General features: G+C 34.2%; 2 protein-coding genes and 1 long non-coding RNA gene across 3 annotated transcripts; 1 reads left to right on the forward strand and 2 right to left on the reverse strand.

Moving 5' to 3' along the window:
• Positions 1–1,080: 1,080 nt before the first annotated feature.
• LOC149987881 (uncharacterized) lies at positions 1,081–3,519 on the reverse strand. Its single transcript, XR_016506430.1, has 3 exons — positions 3,378–3,519; positions 2,567–2,697; positions 1,081–2,419 (listed from the first exon to the last, which is right to left on the reverse strand). It is a non-coding gene; the product is annotated as an uncharacterized LOC149987881 (long non-coding RNA).
• LOC112291850 (F-box/kelch-repeat protein At5g15710) lies at positions 1,143–2,342 on the forward strand. Its single transcript, XM_024539764.3, has one exon. The coding sequence runs from the start codon at positions 1,143–1,145 to the stop codon at positions 2,313–2,315; it is 1,173 nt and encodes a 390-aa protein (XP_024395532.2). The 3' UTR covers positions 2,316–2,342.
• On the reverse strand, positions 2,822–5,667 carry LOC112291259 (putative hexosyltransferase MUCI70). Its single transcript, XM_024538413.3, has 2 exons — positions 4,813–5,667; positions 2,822–4,541 (listed from the first exon to the last, which is right to left on the reverse strand). Exons 1-2 carry the CDS (start codon positions 5,183–5,185, stop codon positions 3,550–3,552), a joined length of 1,365 nt encoding a protein of 454 aa, XP_024394181.1. The 5' UTR covers positions 5,186–5,667; the 3' UTR covers positions 2,822–3,549.
• Positions 5,668–19,752: the final 14,085 nt, after the last annotated feature.

The raw sequence follows: 19,752 nt of genomic DNA on the forward strand, positions 1-19,752 counted from the left end.
TGAACGAGAAAGTATGCAATGAGGATGTTCTTTAACTGCAAACCGTACCGTGATTCCACGGTAAGGGCATACCCCTGAACAATGAATTATTGGTGGCAAAGGTGCCTATTCAGCACATGATGTGGCTTGATCCTACAGGTGAGAGTTAGAGGTGTCACACCCTTTCGAACCTTCTCTCTCCTTTGCCTTGCACCACTCTTGTACACTGATATGTCCGCGCAACAGCTCATGGAGTCGGAGCTATTGGAATGCGCAAGCCCTAAACTTGGTTCCACAAGAGAAATATCCATGCCCACTGAGCCTGTAACGGCTGTGTTCTCAGAAAACCTGGTGAAATAGACGTGACTAAGGTGATAATGCTAATGTAAGTCTCATGCCGCGTGAAGCACGAGAAATTCATGCATATAATCAGGACAGTTTTGACATGGTTCCAGCTGGTGGAAGATTTCGAGATATGCCGATGGTTGAGCAAGTGAAGAGAATTACGAATGAAGATAAGTTACTTTGAAGGGAAGATCACTACAAACACATGACAGGCAATCAGTAAAGGTTCTCATCCATGTGTGAAGGATTATACGTACACATACCCTTCTGTTCTGAGAATTCGACCTTGTGAAAGATTTGAAGCTCTATCTCATCAAGTCTTCCCATTTGTGATCCGCTGAATTAAAACTATTCCTTTGCAACGTGGGAGAATGTATAGAGAAACGAAGTTAGTCATAAAATTCAATATACTCTCAGTTCGTTAAGATACAGGCTGATGAACTAAGAGACACCACTCTTAAGGTCATACTTGAGAAGAGTATTGGGAATTGCGATCGTCGCTACCACCCTGTATTACGATCTAAACCACTTGCCCTATTTTAACTTCACAAGATCATGAACAAAGTTTAAGGTAGCTTAAGATGGTCGTCTACTAATCATACACTGCGACGAGGCCTATCAATGAATGAAGTCACCTACGAAGGCCTAGAATGTCACTATGAAGAGGTCAGATTTTGAAAATAGTTGCGCGGAATTCCGTTGAGGGAAAGTAAAATAAAAGCAAAGCAGCAATGATTTCTTAAGGGGTATGTGATGATAGTTGAAAGATTTGACTGGAATAATGTCATTAGGGATCAAAACCTTCGGCTCCGAGGGTGATGGGGAACATTGGAAGCACCACCACATGGGTTGTGGGAGGACCAGTGGGGCTAGGTCTAGCGGCCTACATGTATGACACGCAAATACGTGATCGTATGCGGAATGGGAGCTCAAGAGTGGCACTACCGGAACTTCCAGAAGAAGTCGTGGATCGGATCCAAGCCTATCTACCCGTGTCTTCTTATTTTAGGTCGCGGACAGTCTCAAAAAGATGGTATGCCAGCCTCTGTGCACCCAGTTTCTCCGAGATTCGGATGCAAGTGCATCCACGGGAAGCTTGGTTGTTCATACTTTCTTACCGGAGGTGCCGAAACTGGTCACATGCTTATGACTCTGTTTTCAACAAGTGGCACAAAGTGCCGCTAAATTTTCTCCCTCCTGATTTCATGTACCCGACAGCAGCGTCGGGGGGACTGCTCTGCATTCGAGCATATGTCGATGGAGATCAAGTCCTGTCGGTTTGCAACCCTCTTTCGAAATGGTGGAGAACCTTACCTCCATGGCAAGAAGATCGCATCGACCCTGTACTCGGCATTTGTGTTGACCCCGCCACTCGTAACTACAAGATCATTGCGGTTGGCAGCTACGAATCAGGAGCGCTAACCGAGGTGTATGATTCACGTACTAATAGGTGGACTGTGACAGGAAGCCTACCTCGCAAAATGTCGTTTGCTCGAACTGCATTCTGCAGTGGGTTTTTCTATTGCATGACTTCAGGTCCTCCTGATGCCCTCCTCGCGTATACCATAGACCTCGGTGAGTGGCGGGTAGTACCAGTCGCACGGCCAGCCTTCTTGTGGTACGGTGACCTGGTTGAACACTTCGGACGTTTGTTGCTCATAGGTGCTGTGAGAATCGACCAAACCTTTGAAGGGGTGAGGATATGGGAGCTCCAGGAGTCCACAGCCAAGTGGGTGGAGGTTGAAACAATGCCGGAGCGTCTCTTCAAAGAGTTCTACCGGAAGGGGAGGATGTTTTACTCCTTTCAATGTGTTGGCTCTGGGAATCTACTCTACCTGCATGTCAAGAAGACCCCTCGCATCTTAGTGTGTGATTTAAGTCGGACCCCTCCCAATTGGCGGTGGCTTCCAACTAGCCCTGCCTGTGCTGATTGGTCTGAGGTCTCCATCTGGGGTTTCTGTATTGATTCCCGTCTGTGTGCTTCTATCTAGATACCAATCAGATCTCAACGTACAGCATCCCTGAGTTGATTCGATGATGAACATGCTTGGTATTATCTCCACGATCATTGCACTCGTATTCACACTCAATATCCCTGGTGTGTCCCAATTTGATCTAACACGGTTGTCAAATTGAACAAATACAAAACAAGATGGTCATTATGACATGAATGAGGTTGCCGATTAATTGTCCTTACTAATTTGTGAACAGCAGACCAAAAAGCTCGTGAGTGAGTGGATACCTCATATGGCGAACTCGAATGAAGCTAATTATTACTCTCCTTTCATCGACTACTCTTGTTTCTGCAACTGCAAGATGAAGCTTTTCCCGTATCTCCAAGTTATTTAGGCAAAGCATCACTCCGACTCCAGCCTGTGCTTTCCACCAAATAAGGATGCGGTAACTTGACAATAGCCCTAAAACTTTCACAAAGCAGCAGTTGGATATTCGAAATGATTTCTGAAGCTCTACGCAGAAAAAAGATACGTGGGATATCTGGGGGATAACAGCTTTCAACACTCACATTTGTATTTTAAAGAACAATGTAAATACCAATTATAAATAATGAAAACCGGCTGTCGAAGAGAGCGAATAATAATGGGCTGCAATACACAGCAGTAACTACTTCCACGAGATCTTGTCTAGGCACAAGCCTAAGGGACTTTCTTCCACACATGGTGTCCGGATCTAACTGGTGACACTATTGTCCCAGATGCAGATTCTAACTCTGTTTTCAAAATTTGCCTCGTCTGTCTCGATTCATCTGGTTCAGAATCGAAAAAATAGACTACTCTAACGAAAACTAGATATTGCTAGAAAAGATATCGCCTCTTGAAGGTTCCTGCACTTCCGTCACAAAGTTGCATGCATTTTACAGCAATATAATCTAGTGACCTGAAAAAGAACCCGTAACGACGTCACGAGAGTCTTTTCAGAAATAACTAGTCCACTGCCTTCATCTAACTCAGTTGATCCTACAAGTCATTCTAGTCAACAAAGAGGTTTCGCAATTGGAACCATCATTATAAGGCAGCAGCCTAGCTAGTACTTACTGGCATGAATTCCTGGCCATAGAGAGGCATTAGAGTTGCAGTTGAACGACAGTCCTTACACAACTGGGATGGAGCTGACGTCGGCAGCACATCTGGTTGTGGCTTTAACAATTAGCGACGTCCTGTCTCTCGACCTCGAAGTCTACTGATGATTCGATGTCCCAGTCACTTCTCAGCCGTCCACGACCAGTGGTGCAGCCTTCCGTGCATGACCCATACTGTTCACAAGGGCTTTACGTGTGCAGACAGGGAACATATTCAGATGAAATATGGGTAATCTGTGCAGCACGTACGGAAAGCTAAGCTGATCACGTGCAGTGAATCGCATCACCTCGTTGAACCAAACACACATGAATAGATTGGTGGCTGGCGTGTGTTCCCTCACAATAACAGAGGCTTCCGCAAGAGCTTTGTGACCATCAATGCGGAGATCTTTAGGCATACCCTCTGAACGATAAGCCTCGAGTTGAATGTCAACTTCCTCTGGCAATGCCTTGTGCTTTTGCACTATAGCAACTGCTTCTTTATAGACACAACTCCGTGCCCCATGCGCTGAAATAGCAAATTCTGCTTTGGGTTTCCACAGGAGGGCCTCCAATACACCCAAGGGGTCCCTCCGAAACTGTGACTTCGAATCTGTCCAGATGCTAAATTGTGCATTAGGAAATAATCTATGACCCAACATTTTTGGTATCTTTCCGTTCTTTCGTTGGTCCGCGAAGGGCAAATTCCGAACGAGCACTACTCGCCATAGCCCTATCTTGCGATCTGGTCCTAGTCTATTGCCAGCTTCCTCTTGTGTCTGCTTGGTCACATCATCCCAAAATGCGACATAACATACCTTGGAAGCTGTAGCATTAACAAAGCCAATTGGTTGATATAAATTGTCACCACCCCCAAAAGTACACGTGATTACTACCACGCGACATGCCTCCATAAATGCTGTGTCAATAGGATCAATGTCAAACCCATTGCCAGCACACCAGCCACAATGTACCTGCATAGTATCTTGGACCTGAAAGCTAGCCAACCGCTCTGAGGGTGTTTGGTCTCCAGCAAAGCTTAGACCTCCGCTAACATAACGTAAATTCTTGACTACCGAATTGCTGGCTGAAGGCAACTGCAGCTGCTCAAGCTCGTTTTCAGGAAGCAGCTTCAAACAGGCTGCAATCAATAACTAGCACTCTTTCAGTAGAGCGCATTACCGCTCAGGGATCAAATGGAAAGCAAGGGTTTCCAGCACGTATAAGCACATTCAACTTCTAAAAACCCAAAACTTCTCTGTAACATCCTGTAAGTATGTTTGTCCATTATCCCTTCTGAAGCATAAAGGAACAACCCATAATCGATAAATTCATTTACTTCTTTTTCTGGAACTTTTTCAACCCTATAAAACCAACAGCTACATGTATTCAAAGAGCAGAAGCCCACATACCTTGACGAACCCCTGCCACCATTCTTGTTGGCATATCCAGTTTATTCAAGTTGCTCTCTTTCCTCTTGCCAGTTTTAGATGCTTCACTCGCTGGCACGCCATGACCCGACCTTAAGCAGTACCTAAGAGAAACTATAAGAAATACGGTCACCAAAAACAGCATTGCAATTCTCTGTCGCTGCCCGCGATACACTTTACGCTTGATTCCTTCAAATTCTTTATACAGTGGTAGCACATCAAAACTCGCTGCTCGACGGCGACGCTGCCTATCCTTCATACTGGGGCTATCCTCAGGATTCTCCTCATCTACCTGCATCACATGCCCTGGCCCTTGCCCATGCCTGTGCTTGCCTCCAACACCTTGCCACGCCATCTCCGCAAAAAACTAAACAACATCAAACCAACCCGGTCTCTCCGTCTCTTGGCCTCTTCAGCTCCTCACAATCCCAAACCTTCCCTCTAAAAAAACCAGAATGCAACCTCGATAAATTCTTCTTCCTTATTCTGTATCCCTCAGCCCTAAAAACAAATCCAATACCTGAAAATTTTCCTTTTCAACAATCCCCACAAAACATCTTCTTCATCAACGAGATGAACCCTAATGACAGCTGCGAAATCCCAACTGATTCGCATTCTTCTACCTATCCTTCGAATCCGCTCCGTGACAAAAAAACTTCCATTTCACGACATTCAGGAGAACTCCAATGAGTCGATTGCAGCCTACTGTTAGATCTGCAATACCACAAAGTTGATCGAAACACCGGATTCATGCTCAAGGAAGAAGAGTGACACAGCGCTTCTGAAGATCCAGATCACGATTCAAGCAGCGGAAACCGAATTCAAAGGGAGCTCGTCGATAATAATAATGGTAATACTAATCATAACTGCTACGTTGAGGTGGTAGTCCTACCGACTACGAATGCACAATTGGCAACGAATGTACACACATTGCGATGAATTCCATCGAAGCCCTAAACATTAGGTAGTCAAGAAAACTTGCCTCAGTCGAGAAATGTGGAGCAATGCAAAGAATTTAATTTTTTTTAAAAAGTAGCCGATATGGGGCCAAAAATAGTCTCTTCCTTGTGCAAAGATAGATTTGTTTTTTTTTGGCTCCAGTTGATAATAGTCTCTGCACAGCACTACGCTAATTATATAAATGTAAGCAAGGTTTTATAATTTGCTTTCAAAGATTATGATAATTTGTGATTTTATTTTTTTGATATTATTTTAATTTTTTCTTTTAACACATTTTAGAATTTCAAATAAATATTTTAAAGAAAAAATCTCACTTAAAATTTTAATTGTAGCATGTTTATATTTTTCATGTAAATATTTAAATTCTCTAATTAGTAGAAGAATATTTTATATACTTTAAATATATGCTTTAAATATAAAATTTAATAATATCTAATAAATTCATATTCTAAGATAATAATTATTAATTTAATATTTTTATATTTCTTATATTTATTTTTATATGTTTTTATTTAAGAAGAAATTACATGATTTTATTATTTTTATTACATTAAAAAAAATTAAAATGATGAGATCATAGAATTCTCCATTTAGAAGTATAATAATATTCAAAAGCCTTTGCCTAGTTTTATTTGTTACAAATATATAGTCTTTAGAACAAGAACTATAAGAGGTGAAATTAAATCTGCTATTATAGCTATTATAATAGCTTATACTTTGTAAGAGTGGATGAATGATTTTTAGAAGGATGTGTATTATAGACATACATATTTATCTAAATAAAAAATACTGCATAGAAAGTAAATGTAAGTAGATTTGATATTATCTTGTAGTAAAGCTTTTTAGAGACTTTATAGACTTGTATTTGATTTTATACATGTTTATAATTGATTGGTAGGTTAGAAACTTGGCCAACAAGTTAGCTATGTATAGCATGTGTGGATAGCTTATGATACAAGCTAATGATGTGGTATGCATATAAGAAACTTGCCTTGTAAATTAAGACATATATCTTGCAAATTGGACATGTGTTAGAAGTCCTATAAGACATTGCCATATAGCTTCTAATTGGATAATATATATATATATATATATATATATATATATATATATATAAATGAAGCCTTCTTCACTCTTATCAATATTTTTATAGTCTTTAGTCTTGTTTCAAGACTTTTTAGTCTTTTTATCTTTGATAATAGCTATTATAGTTTAAACTTTGAGTGATTTTTTAGTCTTTTCAAGCAACACAAGAGTGTATTGATCTTTTAGTTTTTTGAGATTTATGACAATTTGATAAGAATCTTAACTTTTTGTCATTGTATTTGTATTAGAAGTGAATGGATTGTCCCTCTTTTATTGTTGTATTTAAAAGATTGCAGACTATCCATCTTTAAATTCACTTTTAGTTTTCTAATACTAATTATTTTCCTTTTTGAAAGTAGATTATCTTTCTTTATGAAAACTTTCATTTGATATTAGAAGTTGTTAATTATTTTATTTTAATTTGACTTTTAGACTTATTTGAGCTGTATATAAAAAGAAAAATTATGGATGCTACTCTTGGCAAAAGTGAGAATAGATTTTCAACTATTGCAAATCTTAATAAGCTTATCAATACTCTAAAGGTAAAAATTCAACATATCTCTAATGTCAATTATAAATGTAGTATTTCAATACCTATTAAAGAAGACAACAATATAGTTTAAAGTCTATACCAAGAAGTTAGGCAATTAAGAGAAGCAAGTAAATCAAGCTTACAATAAAATCCAAGAAATCTTACTACTCCAAGTATGAAAGAGGCAATGATAAGTATGTTTGAGAAGTTTGATAGAATAAGATCAAAATTTTGAAGATTTCTATAATATGTAAAGTACTATCTAAAGTTATAGCTTCTTAATACCATGATGGATTTACTGAAGTTGGATTTATAGGTGCACTTCTCTTTGGAAGTGCTCACTCTTGATTTGCATCTTTGATGGAAAAATATTTACGTCTTCTTTATGATCTGAATTCATTCTTAGAAGTATTTACAACCACTTTTAGAGAAAGTAATTTAAAAAAAGATAATAGAGATCAAACTTGTATCGTTATGATAAAAAACATATTTAACTACTATATATACTACAAAATTCCAAAATCTCACTTGCAATATAAATTGGAATGACAAAGTTTTTATTAATCAATTTTGATATGGATTAAAAGATAACATCAAAGATTGACTATTGACGATGTCAACAACGAGTACATTAGCAAAATTTATTACTCCAGTCATTGCATGCAAGAATCAATTCTTTGAAAGATGCGCAGAACAAAGATTTGACTGAAGAGGTATAAATCAAGCCAATTACAATGGCCTCTAAGTTTATAGAAGCTTATTCATCAAGATCAAAACCTATGCAAATTAACACGATATGTTTCAAGTTCCTTAATAAGCAAGAAAAAACTCAATACTATGAAAAAGATTTATACTTATATTATGGAAAATCTAAGCACACTACTCAACATTGTCCAAAGAAGCAATGCAACTACAAAATGAAGAGAATTTTTTTGAAAGAAGACGATGTATTGAAAAATAAATTTTTTCAACTACAATAGAAATCATGCAATTGGAATCTTATGTAATATCTATTTTCTTCTCAAATTCTTCACCTTATTTTATAATAGAAGTTTATTTGAGACCAAAAAATCACAAAGTCTTTATCTTGCTAGATTCAATAGCTTCAACTTATTTTATTAATAAAGTCTTTATTAATATATATATATATATATATATATATATATATATATATATATATATATCTTTAGTAAAAGAAAATAAACCTAACCATATAGAAGTCATAGATGGTTGTTTATTGTCCTCTATAAACATTACTCATGAAATTTATTATTTAGGTGTAGCAACTAAAGATTATAATAGCTTAGAAATATTCAATATCATTAGATATTTATATAACCTAAATATTTTTGAATTATCATGGCTAAAAAAATATAATTTTCAAATAGATTGGATTTTTTATAAAATTTATTTTTTTGTAATTTAGCCTAAGATCCTACTAATGAAATAAAAATCCATAAGTTCAATACTATCAATTCCATGTTGCTAAGTATAAAAGCTTTCATGCATGCAATAAAAGGATCAATTTTTGCTATATACATCATATCTACTTTTCATAGGGAAAAGACTTTAAATGGCACTCTAAGCCAGTACTAAGATTATGAAAATATTTTCAAGAATAAAAATGAAGATATTCTTTTAAAACATTGTTTTTATGACTATTCTATTAATCTTTAAGATGTAGCTCAACCACCATTCAAACCAATCCATAGTTTATTCCAAAATAAATTGGCTACACTCAAAGAATACATTGATAAGAACTTGGTTAAAAACTTCATATACCATATTAAATTTATAATAATTCCTATCTTATTTATATAGAAAAGAAAAGAAAAGAAAAAAAAAAAATCTTTGTTAATATGTGTAGACTATTGATGACTCAATAAGATCATCATTAAAAATAAGTATCTTCTATCTTTGATTTCAAGACTTTTTGATCAACTCAATCAATCAAAGATCTATGGAAAAATAGATCTTTGAGGAAAATATACAACTTACTATGCATCAAAGAAAGAGATGAATGGAAGAATATATATTGAACTAGGTATAAGCATTTCAAATATAATATCATGTCTTTTGGACTCACAAACATAGAAGCTACTTTTTAATATGTAATGAATGATATTTTTTGTGAGTTTTTTGATGATTTTGTCATTTATTATCTAAACAACATTTTAATCTACTCTAAGAATACAAAAGAGTATGAAATTTGTATTTTTTATATGCTATAAAAAATTGAAAGATGCAAGATTATATACTAAGATAAAAAAAAGTGTGTATTTCATATTACTCAAGTTGACTTTTTAAAATACATCATAAGGTATTTTTTTATTAAAAAATAAATGCATTAGACTTTTTTATAGATTTAATGTTGTCACAAATAGGAGTAGATGATAAGCTCTATTTGGTGGCTTTCTATTCTAAGAAATTTTCATCAACCAAGATTAATTATGAGATCTACAACAAAGAATTGCTTATAATCATAGATTAATTTCAAAAAAGGTATCATTATCTAAAAGATGCTTTTAATCTAATCATTATATATATGGATCACAAGAACTTCAAGTACTTCATATCAATGCACATTTTGAATTGTTGCCAAGTCCATTGGAGCATGTTTTTATCAAGATTTGATTTGAAGATTACTTAATGATCCAAAAAAAACAAGGTTTGTCAAATATCATTTTTAGAAATTTTTATCTTGTACCTAAAGAATATGATGAAGCTTTTAATTAATAAAAAATGATTTTCTTGAAGCTGAAGAATTTTCAACTTTGAGGAATGAAATCAACATTAATTGTTGATTTGATCTTTCTTAAATAAGTTCAATTAAGTATGTCTTATAATATTATTTTTTATAATATTAAAAATAATTCTTTGAAGTTTCATGAAACTTCTAGTTTGAATTTAAGAATAATCTATTCTTTTTTGAGAGAAAATTATATATTCTAGAAGGCAAAGTATAATTACATATTCTTTAAGTTCGTCATGATTTTCCAATAACCAAATATTTTGGATACAACAAGACTTCAGTGCTAATATGAAGAGATTTTTGATGGCTTCAAATGTAGAAGGTAATTAAAGACTTTGTACAATCACATAACATTTATTCAAGATCAAAAATTCCTTATCATTAATGTTATAAACTTTTTTAATTATTACTTATTCTAAAACAACCATGGTTTTCTATTTCTATGGATTTTATTACAAATCTTCTAGTTACATGTTTATATGATTCTATATTTTTTATAATAAATTATTTTATTAAGATGGCATATTTTATATTATATACAAATTTATTATAAGTAAAAAAATAATTAAGTTTTTTTTAAAAAATATTTATTGCAACCATAGATTGCTTAAGAATATTATATCAAATAAGAGGACTTAATTTATATCAAGATTTTAGAAAACCTTTTTTAAGATTTTAAAGATAAACATAAAGCTATCTTTGGCTTTTTATCTTTAAATCAATAGATATATGGAGCATATAAATCAAATTTAAGAATAGTATTTGAGATATATCATTAACTATTAATAAGATGATTGGACAATTTTTTTACCATTAAAAGAGTTTGTTTATATGCGCATGATATATTTTTCTATGTAACAAATATCTTTTTTTGATAATTATGGTCATTATCTACAATTTGATATTTTTGACTTTTCAAAAGTTAATAATCTTATATCAAAATATATGGCAAACTATTTATTTGAGATACATTCAATAATGAAGGCACAACTTAAAGAAGCTCAAGAACTATAAAAGATCAATGCATATGCTTATCTTAAAAAACAACTTTAATTCAATGTTGGAGCCAAGATATAGTTACTTCATTGCAATCTCAATACTGCTACTTTTGTAATAAGTTGGATTATTATAGGCTTGGATCATTTCTTATTTGTGAGTAAATTAATCTAATTATTTATTGATTATATTTATGAGAATCTATGAAAATCTATCTTGTATTTTACGTATCTCTTCTTAAGTCATATAGGATAGTGAATATCTTGAAAAGAATACAAATGCCACTATCTTCTATAAAAGTGGATAATAAGCTAGAGTTTAAGATAGAAGTAGTCTTAGACTTAAGGCAATGCTAAAATAGGTTAAAATATCTTGTTCACTAGCATGAATATGATACTAATAAATGCACATAGGAATCAATAAAAAAATCTTACAAATACAATAAAAAAGATTGATGCTTTTCATCAATAACATTCATCAAAATTAAGATGAAGAATAATAAATCTTTGCTATGAAAGAAAAGCAGTTCAAAAAAGAGTACATTTTATCTTTTATCTTTATTTGTAGTTTATATATATTTATGACATTAAAGAGATGGATAATAAATAACTAGAAAATTCAACTTAAGTACTATTATTTGTTGAATTATCAAATAAGATATTATAATTATCACAACTTTTAAGACAATGTAGTTAAGATGAAGACCCTCAAAAACAATAAGTTCTTCTTTGAATACATGATAAGATACAACATGTTTGCTATCACAATCTTGAAAGATATTTTCAATGTTTGGTGATTTTATTGGATGTAAAAATAAATCTTAATGGTCTTATAAATATTTAAATTGAAAGAAGTTATAAAGGCTTCAATAACAAGCAAATAACACGATGGACTTTTCAACCTAGAATAAGACATTATTAATAGTTGAGAGGATTTATCAACCAACTTCAAAAAGATGAAAGATCAAAGTATGTGGCAAATAAAATTTGCAATATTTTGGACTTCCTCAATATAGGATGACTGCTTCTTGTGGAATTTGTTCCTAGAAGGAAAATTAATGTCATGAACATACATATTTATATAGATAATAAATGCTACATAAAAAATAAATGTAGGTAGATTTGATATTATCTTGTGGTAAAGCTTTTTAGAAGCTTCATAGACTTGTATTTGACTTTATATATGTTTATAATTAATTGATAGGTTAGAAACTTGGCCAACAAATTAGTCATGTATAACATGTGTAGGTAGCTTGTGATTCAAGTTAATGATGTGGTATGCACATAGGAAACTTGCCTTATAAGTTTAAATATATATTTTGCAAATTGGATATATATTAGAAGTCTTATATGACATTATTACATTGTCATGGTAGAGAGAATTTGCCTTAAGAAAGTACTGGGCTTTTGGTTGTCACTAATTACTCAATCAAGTCTCAAGATAAAAAATTAAAAAAAAACTAAGTTTATATGTATAAATTTGTCTCCATAGGGATAATTACAAGAATACATAAGTTCTAAGTACTAAAGAACATCCAAAATATAATAAAAATTATTCTAAATCCTTATATATCGTTAAGGTGATTTTTTTTTGAACTTCAATAGTTCATATTCTACAATCAGACCATCTAAACAAACTAAAACTTTACAAGAAGTATTGATGTACTTTAAACAACTACTAAAACAAATTTTAAGCATAAATTCAATATGGATCTTAAGATATTTGCCAAAATCCTAATAGTAGCTTCAAATCCTTGCTTATATTCATCCATATATAATTTTATTTATATTTCATAAATTAAATATTTAAATATCATAAAGTTTTGATATATAATTTTTTAACCTAATAATATATATCTTTAGAAATTTTGAGCCAAAAATTTATCCAAAATCTCAAGATATGGCTCCAACCATTACTGTCAATAAAATAACTCACTTATTGCATTTGAATTACATGTATTACTCTCAATACTCTATAATTCTTTCATAAAAATTCTAAATATAGAAATTCTTTTAAAAAATATATTGGTTTTAAAATCATCCTTGCAATTGCATCTCTTGATCTTTTAAAGTTGTTCTATAACTCCTCAAATCTTCAAAAGAGTAATAATATGTCTTAAAAGATACCTTAACTTCAAATGGCTATAATTTTATCATCCTAATTCCAAACCTTCTAAAATTTGTACATAAATTATAATACAAATTCTAAATTTTACAATTTTAGCTTTTGATTCTTAAATGTTTCTTTTGAAGTAGCCAAAATCCTTGTTATGGTCGCAAATAGCTTCCTAAGAGCATATTGAGGATGGATTTTGACTAATATGGATGAAGATCTTCATTCCTTGGCTTCATCTATTCATACTTTGCTTTCAACTCTCCAAATAAGCTTCTTAGAGGTTTGAATTTTCATCTTTGAGATCCAATCTTCTCTTTAAATTTCATAATAAATATCTAAATTCTATATAATTTAATTACTATAATCAAAATAGATAAGTCTCAAAATAAATTTTCTTACATCAACTCTCTTTAAATTAACCTATTAACTACTCTAATACATATCAATACTTATAAATATGTTATATATTTTAGTTAATTTTTACATACTATAAACAATTACAGTATGACAATATAGCTCCTAATTTGACAATATATATGGAAGCAAGAAAGATGCCTTCTTCACTCTTGTTAACATCTTTCTAGTCTTTAGTCTTGTTTCAAGACTTTTTAGTCTTTTTGTCTTTGGCAATAGCCATTCTAGTTTAATATCATACCATCTTTGAATGATTCTTTAGTCTTTTTGAGTGATATATGAGTGTATTGATCTTTTAGTTCTTTCATATTCATGACAATGAATCATGAAGATGGTATTTATATGTTTTAAATAATTGATCATACCTTCAAAAGAAATCTATATTTTAAATGCCTATAATTCAATTAATTATTGATACAAATATGATAAGTTATAATATCTTCTTTTTGTTTTTTTTTTCTAAAATTTTAATTTATTTTATTATTATAATTATAATCTATTTTTTAATTATATAGATATTATTATATATATATGCTAAAAGATAATAAAGAAAAATCTTAATCAATTAAAATTTTATTAAAAAAATATATATCTTGATAAATTTACTATTCATCAATCAATATTATTTCTAGACAGTGGTGAAATATACTTATATATTAAATCATATTTTAGATATTTAAAAAATTAAAGAATTAAAAAAAATAAGAAAAAATTCTTTTTTATATTAATTTTGATTACTTATAATCATATTTATACACAAAATAGTTAATCTAAATTTCTCTATAAGAATCTAATATACTCTAGGCTTATTTTTAAGACATATTTTTATACTATTCTATATTCATTCCTACAAGTCCACCTTGTTTTTTTTTTTTTTTTTCTCTACTCAATGAATAGAGCAAGGTGGATATGCTCTACTTCCAACAAAGAGAGTGTGGTAGGCTATTAGGGACATATTCCTTAGAACCTTCTAGAGACAAGTTTCTAGAACCTTCTAGAAGCAAGTCTCTGGAACCTTCTAGAAGCTTCTTAGTTGATGGAAATTGCTTGAGAAGCTTCCTAGTTGGTAGAAGATGTTAAGAACATAGTCCTTAGAACCTTCTAGAGACAAGTTTCTAGAACCTTCTAGAAGCAAGTCTCTGGAACCTTTTAGAAGCTTCTTAATTAGTAAAATTTACTTGAGAAGCTTCCTAAATAAAAGTATATATTAAAATTGAGGCTGAAGAGTTCTTCAATCTCGACAACACATCTCTTGGAGCTCTAACTCACCTCTCTAGTATTGTTCTTGTATTCATCTGATTAATCTAGTTTTTGTCAATTCTTCTTAAACTTCTTGTTAGATCTCGAGCCTCTATTTCTATGTCTATCACAGTTTGTCGAGACTTCACTCACCTCAGATATCAAAGCTAGTTTTTTCTTCATTAGAGTGTGGATTATCTTTCTACTTGGAAGTGTACTAGTATTTTAGAGGTTGCGGATTACCCTCCTCTAAACTGATACTTCTATTGTTATAATATTGGAGTCTTATTCTTCTTGGAGAGAGTGGATTACTCCTTTTCTTGAAGCTCTTAAGGCATTTTAGAGGTTGCGGATTACCCTCCTCTAAACCAATGTTGTCTTCTTGTAGAGTCATTTTTGTCCTTCTCTTAGAATGGCCGGAGGCCAAGACATTAGTATGACGAAAAGTTTGGAGTCCAAGTTGGATGCTATCATGAATGTCCTCGCTATGTTATCGCAAAGAATTGCAGAGATTGAAGGAATCGTGGCAAGGCTTCATAATGATGGAGTATCTGGGATGGCACAATCTAGGTTGCATCAGCCTCAAACTTCTGCACTTGGAGAAGCAACTTTGCCTTAGGTTCGACAAGCACCGTTAGTTCTACAACATAAGGAGCTCCGAGTTAGCCTTTCGAACAAGTTCGATGGTACGCGTTCCAAGTTTTGAAGATTCATCAACCAAATCAGGTTGATAACAGTTTTACAGCCCGAACGCTATCCAACAGAGGAGTCACGTGTTGGGCTTGTTAGAACCTTACTTACAGGGCAAGCTCTATCATGGTTTGCTCCTTTGTTTGAGAAACAATCGTCCATACTAAACAACTTTGAAACCTTTTTGGAGGCATTTGTGGAAGTAGTTGGTGAACACGACAAGGTTCGATGGGCTACAACAAAGATCCGGTCACTACAACAAGGGATGCGCTCTACATCAGTCTATGCATCGGATTTCAAGCAATTAGCATGTGACATCAATTGGGATGAAGAAGCGTTGATGAGTCAATTCTATTAGGATTTAAGGGACAATGTGAAGGATTTGCTATTAACTCTTCCTCATCCGCAAATGCTCAACGAAGCTATTAGCCAAGTTGTGAAGTGCAATAACAGCCTATTTCAATGCCACCAAGGCCAACGTTCAAGACAACATACGGTTCGCCATGCTCCAACTATGTCGGCAAGCAACGTGAATTCACATTTAGAGATAGAAGACATGCAAATTGATGTGGTACGTGTCAAATTCCTTACTCTAGCAGAAAAAAAAGCGGCGTATAGAAGATTGTCTATGCTTGTATTGCGGTAAAGAAGGCCACAAAGTTGAAAATTACCCCAAGAAGCAAAATCGACGCACTGTCAAGACCAAGGGTGTGTTTGTTCACGAAAACAAGGATGCCCAGCCACAATAGGAACCATGCGACTGGACACTGAAATATCGCAACAACAACCAGGTTTCTTTCTTTCTGCTCAACCTGCCCTTTACTTTATAATCCCTTTATTTATTGGCCCTCAGAAACTCAGAACCTTAGTATTATTAGATTCAAGAGCATCTACTTGTTTCTTAGATGAAGAATTTATGAAGCGTCATAAGATCCCTTTAGTACAAAAATCCAAACATGTTCATGTTGAGGTCATAGATGGGCAACCTTTATTGTTTGGTAGTGTCACCCATGAATCAGAACCTATAGAAGTGACGTTTAAGGGCCATAGTAGTCATATTATTTTCAATATTATTAGAACCTCATCAAATCTTGTTATTTTTGGTCTTTCTTGGTTGGAAAAGCATAATCCATCCATAGATTGGAGGTTGCAGAAGATGACCTTTCTTACAAAACCACCTAAGAGCAAGCCTAGTAGAAAATCTCGAATAAAGAAATCCTTATTCATTGGAGTAAGAGCATTTATAAAATCGTCCAAGAAAGGCACACTGTTTGTCATTTATGTGGCTCCAACTACCGGGGAGAAGATCTCGACAGAAAGTATACCTGAGTAATATAAGGATTTTAAAGACGTGTTTCAAAAGAAGAATGCCGACATACTACTAGAACACCGACCTTATGATTGTGCCATAGACTTGCAGGAAGGAGCACAACTGCCTTTTGGTCCAATCTACAATCTATCGCAGACGGAGCTGGTGGAGTTGCAGAAGTACATCGACGAGAATCTAGCCAAGAATTTCATCCGTCATTCAAAATCGTCAGTTGGAGCATCCATCTTATTTATAAAGAAGAAAGATGGCTCGTTGAAGATGTGCGTGGACTATCGAGGCCTCAACAAGGTAACAAAGAAGAATCGTTACCCATTACCCTTGATTTCTGGTCTCTTAGAAGAACTTGGACGTGCAAGGATCTTTACAAAAATTGATCTAAGGGGAGCTTACAACCTCATATGAATCAAGGAAAGAGATGAGTGGAAGACAGCATTCCGTATGAGGTATGGCTATTTTGAGTATAATGTCATGCCCTTTGGTCTTACCAATGCTCCAACGGTCTTTCAACATATGATGAATGACATTTTTTGGGAGCACCTTGACGATTTTGTTGTCATCTACTTAGATGATATTTTGATATTCTCTAAAAATGAAGAAGAGCATGAAAAGCATGTTCGTTTGGTCTTGGAGAAACTATGCGAGCGAGTATTATATGCCAAGTTGGAGAAGTGTTTATTTCACCAAATGGAGATGGAGTTTTTGGGATTTATTGCAACTACAGAAGGCTTGAAGATGGACCCCAAGAAGGTGGAAGCAATCGTGTCTTGGGAGGTTCCGAAGATGGTTAGAGACATACAATGCTTTCTTGATTTTGCCAACTTCTATCGGATCTTCATCAAGAATTACTCTCAAGTTGCTGCTCCTCTCACTCGGTTGATATACAAGGATAAGCTGGAATGGGGACTTCTAGCGGAAAAGGCGTTTCAAGACCTGAAGACGACATTTACTATGGCTCCAATCTTGATACATCCAGACTTTACAAAGGCCTTCTATTTAGAAACTGATGCTTCAGATTTTACTTTGGGAACTGTACTTTCACAAATGGGAGAAGAAAAGAAGCTCCATCCGATTGCTTTCTATTCTCGAAAGTTCTCTGCTATTGAAATCAATTATGAGATCCACGATAAGAAACTTCTTGCTATAGTGGATTCTTTCCAAGAATGGCGTCACTTTCTTGAAGGAGCTACACACCCAATGACCGTTGTCGTGTTGTAACACGAGTATACCATGAAAATATAAAGAAAGGGGACTTTTATTAATGTTCAGTTACCTCGAATATTGGGAGCAACGACCAATTCTAGTGCAAATATTGAGAGGCCAGGGTCAATCACCCCATTACAGTCAGCTGGGGCATACTGAAATGCTCCGTTCGATTTCAATAACGGGAGTCAGCAGAAAGGGAAAGGACCAATTCAACGACGGGTGAACCTGGTTCGAAGAGCCAATTGGATCCAATTTCAAGACATCCAATCCAGGTCTTACTACGGGCCTCAGCCAATCTGACGCGAAGGATCAATTTGATCCAATTACAGGAACATCCGGATCTTACTACTGGACTCTTACCCAATATGAGACCTGAATTGGTCGAGCGACTCAATGTGGTCCCAATTACAGGGCTCCGATTCCGTTTCAGGCTGTTCCGTCCTTTGTGCCGTTCCGGGAACGTCCTTTTGGTAAAAGGATCTCTTAAAGGTAAAAACAGAGGAGAAAGCTTTGACGACAAGAGCCAATTTTGGATCCAAGCTCTGACGGCGAGAGCCAATTTTGGATCCAAGATGGAAGATTGAAGAAATTCAAAATTAAGGTTAAGAAATGAGAGGGGAGGAGAGAATAAGTTTTTGGAGGATTTTGAAGGATCGAGGAGCTAACTTCATGCTTCGGGAAGGAGAAAAAAGATAGAGATTGGGGTGTTTTTTTCTTCATAGGGTTTTGGGAAGACTGAGGCAATCGTTGCTGAAGTCAGTGTTGTAATGGAATCGGGATTTTTAATGAAGTGGGTGTGATTGCTCTTGACTGTTTTGTGAAATCAAAGTTACGTCTGTGATTGAAGAATTAAAAGGGTGTCTATAGGATTGAGTATGCAGAGTGAATGAAGTTTATTGGGTTAATCTAACGAGACAGTCAATGGATACGAGATCGTGAGTATAAAGCGGTATCGAAGATTAGTAGTTTGGATTGTTCGAGGTTCTCTGTAACATCTGGAGACCTACCGGCTGGGGCAAAAAGGACTTCGGCGAGTAGTCGAAGGACATCCGTATAGATTTACGGTGTATTCTTGCAGTTGTTTACATTCTAATAGTCAAAAACTGATAAACTGCTTGAATATTAGTAAATCTCCATACTACCTTCTACAGCTAGACGCCCGTCGCATTCTCGAGTAGGAAAGCACGTAATACAACATAAGTGGTGAACCCGACGTGAAAGCTTGAGGTGGAAGGTATTGGATTTCGTTTGATTTTATTTTTATTTTTATAGAGAACGAAAATAAAAATTTTGAAGGATCTTTGGGAGGAGTTTCTGGTGGGGGTTCTTCTAAAGGACAAAGTATGTACATGGATCCATCTATTGCTAGTATTTTTCAAGCCTTCTCATTATCAATGCAGCAACAGCAAAGCAATGATCGAAAGGAAGCTTTGGCAACCAAAACATTGCAAGCAGTGGTCAATAAAATTGATCAATTTGATCGAAGGAATATTTTCAAGGTATTTAAGATGTTATGTTCGTGAAATGGAATTAAATCGGGTTTCCGAGAAGAAAATGGTTGAACTATTTGGACTTGCCACGATACTGGAGATAAGAGACCATATA

Source organism: Physcomitrium patens, chromosome 14, assembly GCF_059467195.1.
Source record: "Physcomitrium patens ecotype Gransden chromosome 14, ASM5946719v1, whole genome shotgun sequence".
NCBI lineage: Eukaryota > Viridiplantae > Streptophyta > Bryopsida > Funariales > Funariaceae > Physcomitrium > Physcomitrium patens.